We start from the raw sequence: 15,635 nt of genomic DNA, 5'->3' as shown, positions 1-15,635 counted from the left end.
CCCTCCTTTTACAGCTACTTTGTACGATTCAAAGCATGGTGGAAAACGTTTTCTTATTTTTGGAAACTGACAAAAATTGATGCACGATTGATGTCATCCGTGTAATCATTCAACATGGCTTGATATCAAAGTTAGACTCTAATATTTCTCGCTGTTGCAGGTCTTGGAAGACGGAGTTATCGTGGCCACCAGCTTCACTTCTCGTCGTGATGGGGCGGCAAAGAAGATTTTCCGGCACCCGACCATGTCCAGGGAAGCCTTTGATGGACCTCTGCTAGCAGTGTTTGCGCCATTCTGGGCAGACAGTGCCATGGGGAGGGGGTACCCATCTAAGGTGGGATTGACTTTAGCCATTTTACTTACAGAAATCTTTATTGTCACAACAAAAGTTCAACAACTTGATGTAACTTGACTTGTAAAGTATTCTTCAACTATACATAGCACAAAAAAACAAGTGTAAGAATTGAATGGTACATAATGGAGTATTTGCAGCTTACTATTAGTCTAAGATAAAATGTAAGTTTGTTTGGTTTTAGATCAAACATAGTACAAGATTTTAGAAAGATGCCTTTCTATGAAGTATTGTATTCTCCCGTTCATCAGTTATGGTACTTCAGATCTATGTTTATCATCCTTTTGCCAGACTTTTGCTCCAAAATGTCCTATAACCTATGAAATAGCCCTTGATGATAATTTTTCTTCACTTTTTCCCCAGGTTTGGTACTTCCCCTACACCCCCGGCACCCCTAACTATGACGAGGTGTTCAGCGTGGCATCAGAAAACATACAGAACCATTTTGGAGTGGAGAACTTCGACCCCACGTTTGTTCTGGTGGTGACCTGGGAGAACATGGCCATGGCAGGGGAGGTCGCCAGGAATAACATCAACCTCAAGGTACCAGACATTTATCAACAACTGTTGCATTTTTGAGTAAACATTGCTGTGAATACATGCCCAAGGGCTAGTTAATTGAGAATGAGAGAGAGAAGGATATATGGCAAATTCACGTAACAAATCATGTACTACAAGATATTATTTTGCATATTAGATACAATGATGTGCCACTGCCTTATGCTACACTACATTATGAAATTTACATATATATCAAGCTAGTTTTGCTGTAGCCGGACTAAAATCGTGCCCCTAGCGGCCGGCCCTAAGATTGCCGCCTCTCGGAGGGAGGGGGTCATTAAGCCCAGCCGGCGAGAGCTTGTGTAAACACAGGCTAGTTTTGCTGGGATTGACCTCTCTTGAAACAATCAAAGACTAATCTTAGCAGGACATAATAATTTGCCTTTACTAAAGGAACTTTTTTAACTTCCTCACTTGACTGTGGTAAAGTAATACTCCAACATATGCCTTGGTAAAGTCTTTGAAAGGACAATAGACTCCACTGTCCATCTTGCAAGGCGCTCTAGACATAGTGATGTACAATTCCCCAACCAGTAGCCTATATCTTTGTTTTAACATTCAAGATTTAGATCAACATCATTATATTTTGATCATGTCTCTCCTAACAAAGCTGGCAAAACAAGAATCTTTCAAGGATGTGGAGGTTTGAAACTTAACAAGCTAACTTGCTGACTTACTTTTCCTGTTCATCTTTGCTTATATTTTATCTGTATTGCATGCCCTGACTTTGTACTATGCGAACATTCTGTTAATCAATGTTTTAATATTTCAAACTTCCTACCTCTATTTCTCACTGGAATGGGCTTTTATCTACTACTATTCTGAAGGCATCAAATGGAACGCATGTCTCACATGAGATTAAGGTAATGACTTGCCAAGCTAAGGCTTCTTTTTTCTTTCATCTCTTTCTTCACAATGATATCACAAGTTGTCAACATTCGATAACGCTTTCTGTGCAGTTTAAATGCAATCCACCCTCTACAATGTGATAAAATGCACTACATTGTGGGAAGAACTGCACTATATTTAGTCTATCGCTCAATAGGATTCACAAGAAACTTGAAAGAGAGCATCAAAAGTGCTCTGGTGTTTGAAGTCAATCTGATAGTAGAAGAGGAACAGATTAGAACTAGATCTCTTCACCACATAAGCAAAAATATCCTCATGTAAAATGATAATTTTGACCATCGCTGCTTGAAGTCACAAACTTATACAAAGCATACTGAATAACACAGTCCTTTATTTGCAACCAAAGTGGTACAACAGGCAACAACGTGGTGAATGTCTGTTACCTTCCTCAATGCAATACTGAATGGTTCTAAAATTTACTTCACACTTCTGCAGAACTCCACAAAGCAGCTAGGTGTCACTGCTGCAGTACCCCACACTACAGCTAGATGTCACTGCTGCAGTGTGTCAGTTGCGATCACCAAATTGTTGGCTGTTGTACTACTTGTTTGTCAGAAAAGAGCTTTGTCATTAATTTACATACATACAGATGAAATTATTCATTTGCCAAACAGATTGTATGCCACGCTAATTCAAATGTCTCTCGCAGACGAACACTTTCCAAGCCGCCCTGGTGACCGATAACGTCCACACGTACCTGGGTATGTACTACGCAGACGGCGGGATGCGATGGGACCCTCAGATCACCCCTAACAACCTGGTGGGTGGGAAATGGCCCGCCTTTGTCGGCATGGTAACCAAGGGTACGGACGGAGGGATTCTCGTGGATGAGGCTGAAGGCTCCAGGTTTGTTTTGTTTGTTTGTTTTCTTTGTTTGTTTGTTTATTTAAAAATCCATTATTATCACAAAGGAAATGAGGAGATTCTCATGGGCACTTGTTTTGTTGCATTTAAGATGCATTTAAGATGCATTTAAGAAGTTTTGGGTTGGTTCCACTATTGTGTTTCTTACACTGCCTCAGTGCACTAGCAATAATGTGTTCAGCACCAAGGACAGATCCTCTTTAAAGCATTGCAGGGAAAAAACATCCTTACAGACAACACTTTTCAGACTGTATAGTATAGATGTGAATACCGAGATAATTTTGCCTTTCTGATCAAAGAAGTTTTCAGGGCTAAGACAGTTTTTTAACCCTTTTAGACATAAGACAGTGTTGATTAACAATTGCAGGACTAAGAGTGTTTCCAAACGGCACCAAAGACTGTTGGGGCCCTAACATCTACACTATGGTTGCCAAGAGCATTACAGGGCTAAGACGATGTTTATTAACCATTGTAGGGCTAAGACTTTATATTTTCTAACCATTGACAGTATGTCCAAATTGATAAACTAACCATTGACTTAGACAGTATGTCCAAACAGCACCAAAGACTGCTTGGGACCTTGTGTGTTATATGCTTGTTAAGAGGAAATGTCAAGAGAAATTGTTAACCATTGCAGGACTAAGACTTATAATGTTTATCAACCATTGCAGGACTCAGGCAGTGTTTTCAAATGGAACCAAAGACTGCTCAGGACCTGACGTGTACTAAATGCTTTTTAAGAGGAATTAAGAGAAATTGTTAACCATTGCAGGACTAAGACATATAATGTTTATCAACCATTGCAGGACTAAGGCAGTGTTTTCAAATGGCACCAAAGACTGCTCGGAACCTAACGTGTACTGTATGGACAGGAAAGTTTCCCCCACCACTAACCGGACAGGCATCAGGGTGGTGCAGGTGGACGACAACCCGGCTGACTGGGTCAACCCCAGACTCTGGTGCGCAGACTGGTACAAGGTCAGTGTCAATGTATTATTACAGTCCAGTTAGAATAGTGAAGCGACATGTAATTACACTAATGGAGATCTGGATGAAACAAACAAGCAAACTGCAAAACTTTATGTTCAACTTTTCTCAGAAGGTAGTGTCACGACAGGACAAACTTTACTTAATAGAGTGTGATAGTCAAGTGGTAAGTGGCATTTCCTTTGGATCTAGAAGCTGTGTCATTACAGCTGTGTTGCTCACCCTTCATGCACGCTACCGGAAAGGATTGCAGTTGTAATTGTTCATTGTTCACTGTTCATTGTGCTTATTGAATTTCCCTGGTTCAATGCACCTGTAAATACTGTACATAGCATCTGTCTTCTCTGTCATTTTTGTCGATGGCAAAATAATCTAAGGGACCAGCAAAAATATTGGTCACTCCTTATTCACAGGTGTTCACTTCAGATCAGATAGTTCTATATTGTCTTTTGTATCACAACTTGTAAAAGCTAAGAAGAAGAACATGACTTGTATATCATCACACACCTGAATTCTGAATGAATAACACTCAAGTTCTGTATGATATTCCAAAGATACAAGATTGTCTTCAAATTATTAAAAGATATGCATATCTGCCATTAAATGCCACAATTAAATCACACAGTTGTACAAAAAGTCTACTTATATTGCCTGATGATGACTTCCTACAAATTTATATTTTACTGCCCCCCACCCACCAGAGAGAGCCGGACCCTTCCCTCTACTCCAGTGTGATATCGTGCCCTCTGACCCGGACCCACGCAGGGCTGGATCAGCGTTTCCGCCAGCTCCCAAACACAGAGGACAACCGGCGGGTCTGCTTCGAGCAGAGGGACAACTCAGGATTCACAGACGGTGAGGAACACAGTACTTTTTTCATCTGTCACTTGTTTATTACCTTCTCCAAGAAGGTAAATTTTTGTAGCATTTGTATCTTTGTGTATGAACAGCATTACTTGAGAATGTCTGGATGGGTTGTCATGGTATATTTGGTCTGGGTAGATATTCACGCGATTTGGAAATAACTAGATTTTGGGCCCCCTAGCAGCTTGTAATGTACTGCAGTGGAACTTTTGGTTTTAATATCACATGTTCTTGACATGCTGTGGTCTTGATTTTTGAGTCGTTGATAAGTTCTCAGGCAAAGAGCAAGGTGTGTGTTCGGGACCCCTAGCAAGAGTAGTTCTTGTTTCAGACTTGTAGATATCATTATTGACACTTGTTTGGTCTACAAATGTACATACCCAGTAAACTACCTTTAGACATAACACAACAGTTCTGTGCAGTAGGTACAAGCTGTATTATAATAGTACTGTACTGAGTTGTTTGCTTATCTATTTATTTGTTTTTGTTTACAGGAGGAAACAACGTCTGTTGCTATCGTCGCAACGGAGCCTTCATTTTCAACTCCGTCTGGGCCGGCAACATGCACCGATATGCTGCGGTCAGTCTTAGAACATTAATAAAAGCAAACCTACCTACCTTAATAATAGTTCCTTTACCAAACTTACAGATCACAAAACTTGACCAGTCTTAGCAAAGACTTTGCATGAAGTACTAACTTAAAGTGTTAATCTAGTCTTTAGAGATTGAAACATTTAGCATGTAATATAATAATAGTTTTATAGAAACAATTCGTATGATGATAAAGCATTCAAACTTACAAATCACAAAACCTGACCAGCAAATATTTTGTATGAAGTACTAAGTGTTAATCTAGTCTCTAGAGGTAGAAACCTTAAAAGTACGTAAAATAGTTTCATAGAAACATAGTATCATAACAAAGTTAAGCATTCAAACTTACAGATTGCAATACTTTACCTGACCTAGCAAAGACTAGCAAAGAACTATGAGTAATCAACCAGAGAAGCTTTTTTGTCTCTCTGGTATTCGATGATCTTCATTGGGCATTATTATAGTATCTTTGTTATTTATCATGTTTCAACTATGATATGATCTATACCTTTTGGTCCTTGCCTACTGTAGGATTCCCAAGAGTACCAGGACTCGGACTTGTTGCCAAGGCAACACTGTTGCCAGGATACGGGCAGCGCCTACTGCAGGATGTACCTCAGCAAACGACCGATGCAGCACAACGCTGGGTACGAGCCACCCAAGATCAGTAAGTACAGTTTGTTTGTTTGTTTGTCAATTTGAAGTGTAGCATCACACTCTTTTTAACCATCACCCTGCTGCCTAACCTATAGAAATATACCAATTTGTTGCTACCTTAGCATGATGAATGTTAATTGGGTGGATCTACGAAAGCCCAGAGTGACAAAGAGACACCAAAAGTTTCTGTGGAAAAACTAAACTTAACTTAACCAACACACTACACTTTGTCCCTGTTGACAAAGCTTGTAAGGTAATTTTAGAAAGACTAGAAGAAGATAAAAGCTTGTCAGAACGCACCAAATTAAAGCCCGCCCAGATTGTTGATTTATTGAACACTTGTTTAAAGTGCACCTACTTTGTTCATGATGGGATTTACTACCAGCAAATCCATGGGGCCGCTATGGGGTCCCCAGTGTCCCCTATAGTGTGCAATCTTTACCTAGAACACCTTGAACAAGTTGCTCTTAGCACTGCCCCCCACCCACCATTATGGTGGTATAGATATGTGGATGACACTCATACTAAACTTAAGACAGCGTACGCTGAGGAATTCACTGACCATTTGAACAGCCTAGATCCGGACATTAAGTTCACTTTTGAACAACAGCAGAACAACTCCTTAGCTTTTTTGGACACTCTTACAGTTATAAAAGAGGACGGCTCGCTGCAGATCAGAATTTACAGAAAGAAAACCCACACTGATCAGTACTTGAACTTTTCTTCCAACCACCCGCTAGACCACAAACTAGGGGTCATTCGCACCCTGTTCCATCGGGCAGAGACCATTATCACTGATCCTCAGGACAAAGAGGAGGAGAAGGATCACGTGATCCAGTCCCTAAAACGGTGTGGTTACCCCGATTGGGCTATCAAAAAGGCAGCTACACCTAAGCCACCCCAGTCAGTACAAACTACGAAAACCACCTCTTCCAAACCTAACAAGGGGTTAGTGGTCTTGCCGTATTCTAAGGGTATTTCTGAAGCACTACGTAGGACCTTCGGGAAATATGGAATAAAGACCTGCTTCAAACCGACCCAGACTTTAAGAAACGTACTTGTATCACCGAAAGACAAAACACCTAGGGAGAGCAAATGTGGAGTAGTCTACCATATACGTTGCCAAGGTAATACAAACAAAGGTCAGTGCAAGGAATCGTATATCGGAGAAACAGAGCGCGCATTAAAAACGAGATTCCTGGAACACCAGCGACCAAGTTCTGTGGGCTCGGAGGTATCCAAACATATACACATTGAGTCGCCAGGACACTCAGTGTCTCTTGAAAAAGTCAAAATCCTTGACTCAGAGCCGGAGTTCTTTGCAAGAGGAGTAAAGGAGGCCGTGTACATTCGTGCCCACCGTCCATCACTAAACAGAGACGGGGGGCGACACAGGTTATCTGGCATCTACGACCCTCTGCTGCAGTCGTGTGTCCCTGACGTCACGTCCGGAAGCTCAGCAGACGGGTCCATTCCGTGAACAAGGCTGACGGAGTCGGCTGAAAATTTGGGGTAAGTCCCAATTAATCTTGGTGTTGGTTAAGTAAAGTTTAGTTTTTCCACAATGTCATTTACCAACACAGATGAACTTTCATGCTAAGACCAAAAGTTTCTGTATCAGTGCCAAAGCACTGAGTTACGAAGGCCCATATAGACACAGTAGCAAGACAGCGCCAAATCTCTTCTACACTTTGCACCAGAGAAAAGTGTCATGATTGTGCCTCTACTTTTGTTTTTCAAATTTTTTGTCTGCATCTGTGATAAAGAACAAGTACAATTAAGCCCATAATGACACACAAATACATGTGTACAACAGTGTCAAATCCCCTCCACTATTTGCTCCAGAAAAAAGCATTATCATCATGCCCTCTATACTCTTTCTCATCCATTATTTTTCTAGATCAATGCCAAAGAACTTCAAAGAAGTTCAAAGGCCCAAAAGCAAAAAAAGAGCAAAAGAATGGCACCAAATATCTTCCACACCAGAAAAAACATTCTTTTTCTTAGATACACGTCTTAAAGAAAACATTTCTTCTGTCTTCCCTCAGGTGCTGGAGCAGGTGACCCTCACCTGACCACCCTAGACGGTCTGTCTTACTCCTTTAACGGACATGGGGAGTACCTGATGGCTAACACGACGGACGGCGCCCCTCGCGGATTCCTCATGCAGGGTAGGACTGCACTGGCAAATGTGGAAGAAGGGAAAACACCATTAGCTACAGTCTTCAGGTAATCAGTAAGCTAGTTACTTAGCAAGTTAGAATATATGATAAAAGCATCAGAGGAGTAGGAAAATCTTGCATAAAAGAAATTTCAGGAAAAACTTTGACAAAGTTAGGAATGAGTGGGAGAAGCTGTCTGAAAACTATCTCAAAAGAAGCTGTGTTCCTTGACCAATTTGAGTTCTGTTTGTTGTTAACATTGTATTTGTTGTGTATTTGTTTCTTCATTTTATTTGGCTTCTTTTCTCTAGAATCATTGCTGTTTCCTTAATATGTGACATTAAAAAAGTCTAATTAATATGCTCTATTTGCTTTAGTGGCATTGCTGTTCAGCAGGGCAGCACAAGTGTACAGCTGTACCTGGACAGCACAGGCTCCAGTCTGGATGTGTACGTGGACAGCACACAGGTTGCGCTGTCCGACATTGCCAGCGGCAGCAGCAATCAGTTCAGCGATGGCGAGTTTGAGCTGATCACAGGTACCACCATTTTACTTGCACACAACAAGCCTGTTCAACTGTCTATTCAGCTATATGCAGACAATAAAGTGTTGGCAGTTAAGTTTTCTTTAAAGAGGTAGTAAAATTTAATAAAGAAAAGGTAATCCTAAACGCAAACTTACTGTGCTAAAATTACAAAGGAGCCTGAGGGTTTTCAGTTCAAGTTTTAAAATTAATGTTTTCTTTGGTTAAGTTGAAGTTGGCAACAGTGACAAACTTTAAGATAATCCTAAACTCAAATGGTTAGGGTGGGTAGGAGCCAGAGGCAGAGAAGCGTGTAGTAATTCTGTGTTGCTTGGGTGACGCTTCTGACGGACCATGCCACTATACAGTACTATCATATAGACTTACAAAGGATGGCTGAGGTTATCCTTTCACCTTTTCACTCTTATTTCACCAGTGTCTTTGCCATCATATTTCAATAAACATCTCAGCAATTTTAAATAGATTGTTCCGCCTACAGGCAGCATTTCTGAGAAACCCTTCTTGTTCTGCCTACAGATTCCTCCAGTGGAGCTGTGACTGGTGTGAAGGTCATCTTCACATCTGGGATCTCTGTACAGGTCAGTGCTATGGATATCTAGATCAGTACAGATATTTACTTCAGCCCAGGGGAGTAAGACCTTCTGGATTGTGTGTGTTGTTATGATTTCCCAATATATACAATGCAGAAATGTTGTTACCACAAACCATTCATCGTTTAATCAATTCATGAACAAATCTATACATAAACTGAATCATTCACTCATTCCAGTATGTTCATTCATTTGATCACTCATTCATTCATTCATATTTGACTTATTTGGATCCACAATATTGCTTCACTTTTTTTATTTCTCCTTGTGGTCCAATACATGAATTACATCAAAACAACATGACATAAGGGAAACAGTCACACAAGATACTTTAAGATACATATCTATTCATTCATTCATTCCCTCAGGTGGATGCTGGCCTGAACATGCTGACCTACGCTGTCTCCATGACCCCTGACATGAAGGGCCACATGAAGGGCATGCTGGGTAACTTCAATGATGACAACACCGACGAATTCTACTGGCCAAACGGAACTGCGGTTGCCCTTAGCAACGCGACGAACCCAGCAGAGGCAGAGACATTCCCATGGGGACAGGCCTGTAAATAACTTTGTTCATTCTTAAAAAAATATTGTATCTATTGGAAAAATCATCTATTTTTAGATACAACTAGGTACATACATAATTATATATGTAAACAAGAAAATCATTGAACAACTACTGTAATTCCTGATTTTTTCAATGTACTTTTATGTTCACGGTTTTCACAATGACGACTGTAACGTGAACTTTTCATTACCGATAACAAATAATTAATCTTGGTGACGATACCAAATAATTCGTTCACCGTGAACATTTAGTTCCGAGAACAAGTTAAAATTTCTCAGACCATGAAAGTTTGGTACCAAGAAGACAAAGTGAATTACAGTATTGATTCATTAAATCTTTAAGATATATTTAAGACTGAGCAACTAAATGAGGTGAATTTGCAGCGTATCCATTAGAAAGTATCACTACCTCATTTTCAGCACTAGGGACAGAGCCTCCTATCTATGCCTTTTTGCAGAACAGAATTGGAATAGGTTTTGAACATCTAGGAACAAGCTGAAGCATAGAGCAAACATGGTTCTCTTTCTGCCTGCTTATCTTCCTAAGTTCTTAAGCCAGGGACTGATGCCTCGGTGATTCTCTCTATGTTTGCAAAATAACTCCTAAGACATACAATGTATAAAGACCTAAGATGTATCAAATGCTATCTGTGGCTGTCCATGTATTTCCCATATGAAACAAAAAGTGAGACCAATTTTGTGTTCAATTCAATCTAGGGGCTCTGCCAAACTACGCTGCTGATGAACTGAGTGCAGATCCTTCCACAATCTCGCTGTTCAGTGTTTATCCTAACGGCCAGAACGCCGCGACCTACGGAAACCTGACCTTCCAACCCCTGTTCTTTGACCTTGACACCATGTTTGCTACAGAAGCAGACAGGTTGAGAGCTATTGAGGTGAGAGAACTTAGAAATGTGTTTCAAACTTCAAATCGTGCAGAAAGTTTGTGTTACATTTATAAAGAATGGAAGAGAACTCTAATGTTGTTCAACTTTTGAGGTTGTAACTGTTTTAGAATAGATATTTCTTATCACGATCTTTGAATTTTTTGTTTTGAAAAAACTGGGTACACTCAAAACAAAAGCATTAACCTTAAACTTTTCCAAGATATTAAGAAGAGCAACACAAGTGATCATGATGATTGATTGATTGATTGATTGGTTTGTTCATTTTTTTATTGACAGGTTTGTGGTAGCGCCACTGCCAAAGAATGCCTGTTTGACATCGCGCTGACAGGAAACGAGGCGGTTGGAGCTGCCGCCGCTGCAGCACTGGAGGCAGCTGCCAGTAGCAACGCTGCTCTGGGTATGTCTGTGCCACAAAATTAGGATTCTGTTCTACTTGTGTTTCAAAATAACCTAATGATTTCAGTAAAACTTGTCTGGGCTAACTTCCCAACATTTGTATATGATAAAGGGTTCATGATCATTTTCTTATTGTAGCATTTAAGAATTGGATCATAAATGACAAAAAGGTACCACGAACACAAAATGTATCTCTTACCAACTTTAGATTTTGATCAGTCCTCTGATTCTAATCAAGTTGAAACAGCATTAATAATGTCAATAATTACTGTCGAAGATGAACACAAATTCCTAAAGTTTATGTCTATTAAGTAACATGCTACTGGTGGCAAGTTTACAGATCAATGCTAAAATCACACTCTACATTCTTACAGACAACATGCCGCCTGAGTTTAATGTGACATCAGAGGTTCGTGTGACGGTTGGGAAGGAGTTCGGTCTGCAGCTGGAGGCCACGGATGACGGGACAGTCACCATCTCACTACAGGACGGGACGCCGGGAAGTATCAACGCTACAAACTACTACACGTAAGTACAACCCATACTTAAGTTACCATGACCAGTTACAGGATGGAACGCCGGGCAGTATCAGTGTCACAAACTTATCATCATCATATCGTATCGTTCCATCTCCTAATCCAACAGTGGGCTGCCTCATTGGCCTCTCTAAGATCATTATCCAAGCAGGTTCAACCGAGTAAACAGTTCTGTAAAAGGTGTTGTAGAGGTAATTGTTAAAAACTGCAGGTTTATAAGTTAAGGCCACATACAGTGCTTGTTTATTTAATGACAAGGAAGTTGGCAGAAATATGATAATGAGAGTACAAGTATGGCTGCTGTGGTCTTTGCTTCATTGTAATGATACAATACAGTCAATGACATTACAGTCAAACCTGTATTAGGGGCCACCTCTTCAGAGGGGCCACCTGTCCATAGTGGCCACTTTTTGTCGGTCCCTTGGGTATTTTATCTACAAGTTACCACCTCTATACAGAGGCCACCTGTCTATAGTGGCCAAATTTGTCCGGTCCCTTGAGTGGCCGCTATAGACAGGTTTGACTGTATATCTTTGTCTTAATGATCAATAGTCTATCTGCATCTGATTCAGTAATTTCACCTGACTAGTCAAATTGTGTTCATACCCAACCAATCAGATGGACTCCAGCTGACACTACAAACGTCACCCTGGAGTTTGTGGCTACTGATGACGCCGGCGCTGCAACTCTCGCGTCTCCTGATGTCACAGTCTGCTCCTGCCAGAACAACGGTACGTGCATTTGTTTTGAGATTGGCACTGAGCCCAATGCATCTTGATCAAGAAGGTTGAACCCCTTGTTCTGATATATGGGCAACTTTAGCTTTAACTATCATCTGAATGGAAATTGTCTGTACTGGTCAACTGCTCGGGTGACTTAAGGCATGTGACACGCGTGTAGCTATGTTAAAACGCTTAAATTCTCGTAACTTTTTGTCGCGTAGTCGTACCAAGATGAAACTTCACACAATGCTTGAACTGTTCATAATGTACTAGACACTGGTGGATTTGTTTGTGAAATGCTGGAATTTTGGGTTAGAAATACATATTTTGGTTAAAAAAAACATCGTCCACTTCATGTGTCCGAGCCTAGGCGAGGACAGCACGTTTAGCCTTTATATTCATCAAGATAAGAGCTTACCTCCTTTAGATTAATTTTATCCGCGGCTATTTTGCCTAAAGTGAAGGATTCCTAACATTTTTAGGCCAAAAAGAGCAAAAAGCTTGTGTTTTTTCTAATTTTTCGATGAAAATGAGCTCCAGTGAAAATACTTAAAAACAAAAACAAAATAGCCGAGGACAGTTTAAACAAACAAGTGTTGATACTTCAAAATATACTAAATTTGACAGCAATCCTGCTGTTTTGACCGAGGCTGAAGCCCATAAATGAGACTATGCAAGATCCTTTGGGCCGTTGTCAATCAAAGCTGTTGTTTTCCCGCCACTTCACATCCCGGGTGTTCGCACGTTCGAATGTGCAGGTTCGGGCAGTACCATTATGCGACTTCCGCGGGGACCTCTTTTCTTAATCGCAGCGGATTATGTCAATATTTGATAAATATTTCATCAATATCTAATACAGTTAGCATGTAGACGTCGTACCAAAAGTAATTAGTCTGCCCCATACATAGTGAGTGCCTGTTTTTACAATGTAACATTACATTATGACATTGGGCCGTTCTGAAAACTTCGCGGCCCTGCAGGTCACCTGAGGTCACGGAGTGGTTCAGAATTCATGTTCGATTCCATCACCCTGGTAACCTTGCGGGGCCGCGCCCTTTTTCACTCCTCGGCGAGCTACATTGAATCACAGGCCTTAAGTTACCCGAGTGCAGAAAGTGTTTTAAAAATTTTTAGTTAGAAGTTGAGAAGGAAAGAAGCCCTTCAAAAAAACAGAGATCACTTGTTTAACACTAAATATACTTTGCACAAGCATACTAAATTTAAGATATCTACTTTTAAGCTGATGCTGTTAAAACTCTTTCTCTCTGTGTGTTTCAGGCACGTGTAACTGGGAGGCGACCCTAGCCGAGCGGAGTAACGGGTTTGCCCTGGCCTCCTGCGACTGTCTGCAGGGCTTTGAAGGGGACGAGTGTGAGACTGACACCGATGGCTGCTCAGTCACTCCCTGCTATCCTGGTGAGTAGGAGCAAGTTGGTGAACGAATGAGTAAATGAATGAACAAGTGGAGTAACGGGTTCACCCTGGCCTTATGTGACTGCTGGGCTTCGAGGGGGACTGCTGTTCAGTCATCCAGTGGGTAGGAGTGAGGGAGTGATTGAATGATTGAATGGATGAGTGAGTGAGTGAGAGTGAGTGAGTGAGTGACCTGTCACACTATGATATTCTCCTATGTCCTAGGAAACAAATGAAAGTGAATGAATGGATGAGTTGATGAATGAGTGAGTGAATGAATAGCTACCCTGCTATTCTAATAAACCAATTGATTGATTGATTGATTCAATGATTGATTGATTGATACCTTCCCCAGGTGTGAGCTGCACGGACGCTGAAGCCCCTCTAGAGGCGGACGCAGTTGGTTACACATGCGGCGACTGTCCCATGGGTATGGTTGGGGACGGCCAGTCCTGTGCAGATCTGAACGAGTGTCTCCTCCTGCCAAACGAGACTGATGCTCACCAGTGTAAGAACGCCACGTGTAGCAATGAGGCTCCAGGTTACAGCTGTGATTGTCTGGCAGGGTATACCATGCTGACAGACAACAGGACATGTATAGGTAGGTTTATTTCCTGTGTAAAAGCTTCTAGAAGGGTAGACAAACATATCAATCTCTGTCCAACAAACAATTAAGAACTTAGGAGTGAATCTAAGTACAGAAATGCAATGATTTTTTCTGGTTGCAGCCTTTAGATTTTGATAAAATGTATTGAAAGCTATTAAAGCTACATTTTGTATCAAATTATAAGACTACATTTCAATCTATGATTTTGAATATTGGATGACATTGTGTAATAATATTATTGGGGTTTGTATAAAGATATGGTCATATTCAGTAAAAGTTTGTATATGCCCAAATATTTCGGTTATCCGAAGTCTACGTTTTAACAATTAAATTTATTTTGTTTTATTTTTCTACAGACATTGATGAGTGCAGTACAGGTGCACACGACTGTGATACCCAGGCCATCTGCACCAACACTGAGGGTTCCTTCAACTGTACCTGTAATGATGGTTACACAGGTGATGGGAACACCTGCACAGGTAAGAATGCACCTGTCTGAGTACCACTGAATTTACAGGTGTTACCACAACTAGCTGCATATGCTGTATATACCATGCAGATACATCCAAAACCAGTACATTTCACTGTCTTCTGTAATAATCTAGACGTTTTTGTCCGTGATATGGACATTTCCCCCTTTATAAACTCCATCGTACTTAAAAAAATAAGATATGCCCAGCTTTTGTTACTGATTATAAATCTAAGCAAACGTTTTCTTTATATTTGAAAAGCTATAAATACGACAAATTCATATTTATATAGAAAAAAAGTTTATTTGCAAGTTCTTGCCTGAGGGCATGTAAATGTAACATACAGAATAAATGGTAAACATACAATAAAAGACTTTGGTACAGATAAGATGGTGACAAGTAGAAACAAGAGGCTATTCTAGTGATGATATGTACAGCTAAGAGCTACAATCTAAGTATTTTGGGTTTGACTTCTTTTCAGGAAGCATTCAGGAAAACGAAGTGTCACGCTTTTGTCTATAATGAGTAGGCTACATGAATGTATATAAGATATACAAAACAAAATGTAACAATCTTCTTTTATTCCGCAGATATTGACGAATGTCAGACGAGTAACGGCGGATGTGACCGGATCTGTCTGAACCTGGAGGGAAGTTACCAGTGCACCTGTGACTCTGGATTCAGACTCACAGATGACATGCACTCATGCGAAGGTACTGTACATCTTGAAACATTTGCTGTGGTTTTATTCATGTACTAAGGACGATTTTCATTTTAGGCCCCCAAGTGATTCTATCTGGTATTGCAGCAGAGCCTGAGTTTGATATCTTTCTGGCAAGAAAACTAATTGTTTCTTTGCCCACAGACTTCGTTGAGTGTATTAGAATTTTGTTTAATCTCTCAGAGTAAAATTCTGAGCAATGCAGTGATTCT

At 40.6% G+C, this 15,635-nt stretch overlaps 1 protein-coding gene across 1 annotated transcript in view; it reads left to right on the top strand.

Annotated features, from left to right (window-relative positions):
- LOC118411056 overlaps window positions 1-14,315 on the top strand; it is a 50,916-nt gene extending 36,601 nt beyond the window's left edge. Inside the window, exons 49-67 of the mRNA XM_035813059.1 lie at window positions 161-334; window positions 716-895; window positions 1,524-1,556; window positions 1,741-1,776; window positions 2,472-2,668; window positions 3,493-3,664; window positions 4,375-4,528; window positions 5,032-5,117; window positions 5,660-5,795; window positions 7,834-8,014; window positions 8,325-8,485; window positions 9,008-9,069; window positions 9,450-9,642; window positions 10,368-10,546; window positions 10,835-10,955; window positions 11,329-11,482; window positions 12,109-12,221; window positions 13,491-13,628; window positions 13,981-14,315. Coding sequence (XP_035668952.1) covers window positions 161-334; window positions 716-895; window positions 1,524-1,556; window positions 1,741-1,776; window positions 2,472-2,668; window positions 3,493-3,664; window positions 4,375-4,528; window positions 5,032-5,117; window positions 5,660-5,795; window positions 7,834-8,014; window positions 8,325-8,485; window positions 9,008-9,069; window positions 9,450-9,642; window positions 10,368-10,546; window positions 10,835-10,955; window positions 11,329-11,482; window positions 12,109-12,221; window positions 13,491-13,628; window positions 13,981-14,300 — 2,790 coding nt within the window. The 3' untranslated portion in view covers window positions 14,301-14,315. The remainder of the gene's footprint in view (window positions 1-160; window positions 335-715; window positions 896-1,523; window positions 1,557-1,740; window positions 1,777-2,471; window positions 2,669-3,492; window positions 3,665-4,374; window positions 4,529-5,031; window positions 5,118-5,659; window positions 5,796-7,833; window positions 8,015-8,324; window positions 8,486-9,007; window positions 9,070-9,449; window positions 9,643-10,367; window positions 10,547-10,834; window positions 10,956-11,328; window positions 11,483-12,108; window positions 12,222-13,490; window positions 13,629-13,980) is intronic.
- The last annotated feature ends 1,320 nt before the right edge of the window (window positions 14,316-15,635 follow it).

The sequence above is a fragment of the Branchiostoma floridae genome, chromosome 3, assembly GCF_000003815.2.
Source record: "Branchiostoma floridae strain S238N-H82 chromosome 3, Bfl_VNyyK, whole genome shotgun sequence".
Taxonomy (NCBI): domain Eukaryota; kingdom Metazoa; phylum Chordata; class Leptocardii; order Amphioxiformes; family Branchiostomatidae; genus Branchiostoma; species Branchiostoma floridae.
The sequence above is the reverse complement of the archived record's forward strand: the minus strand, read 5'-3'. Positions and strand labels throughout refer to the sequence as shown.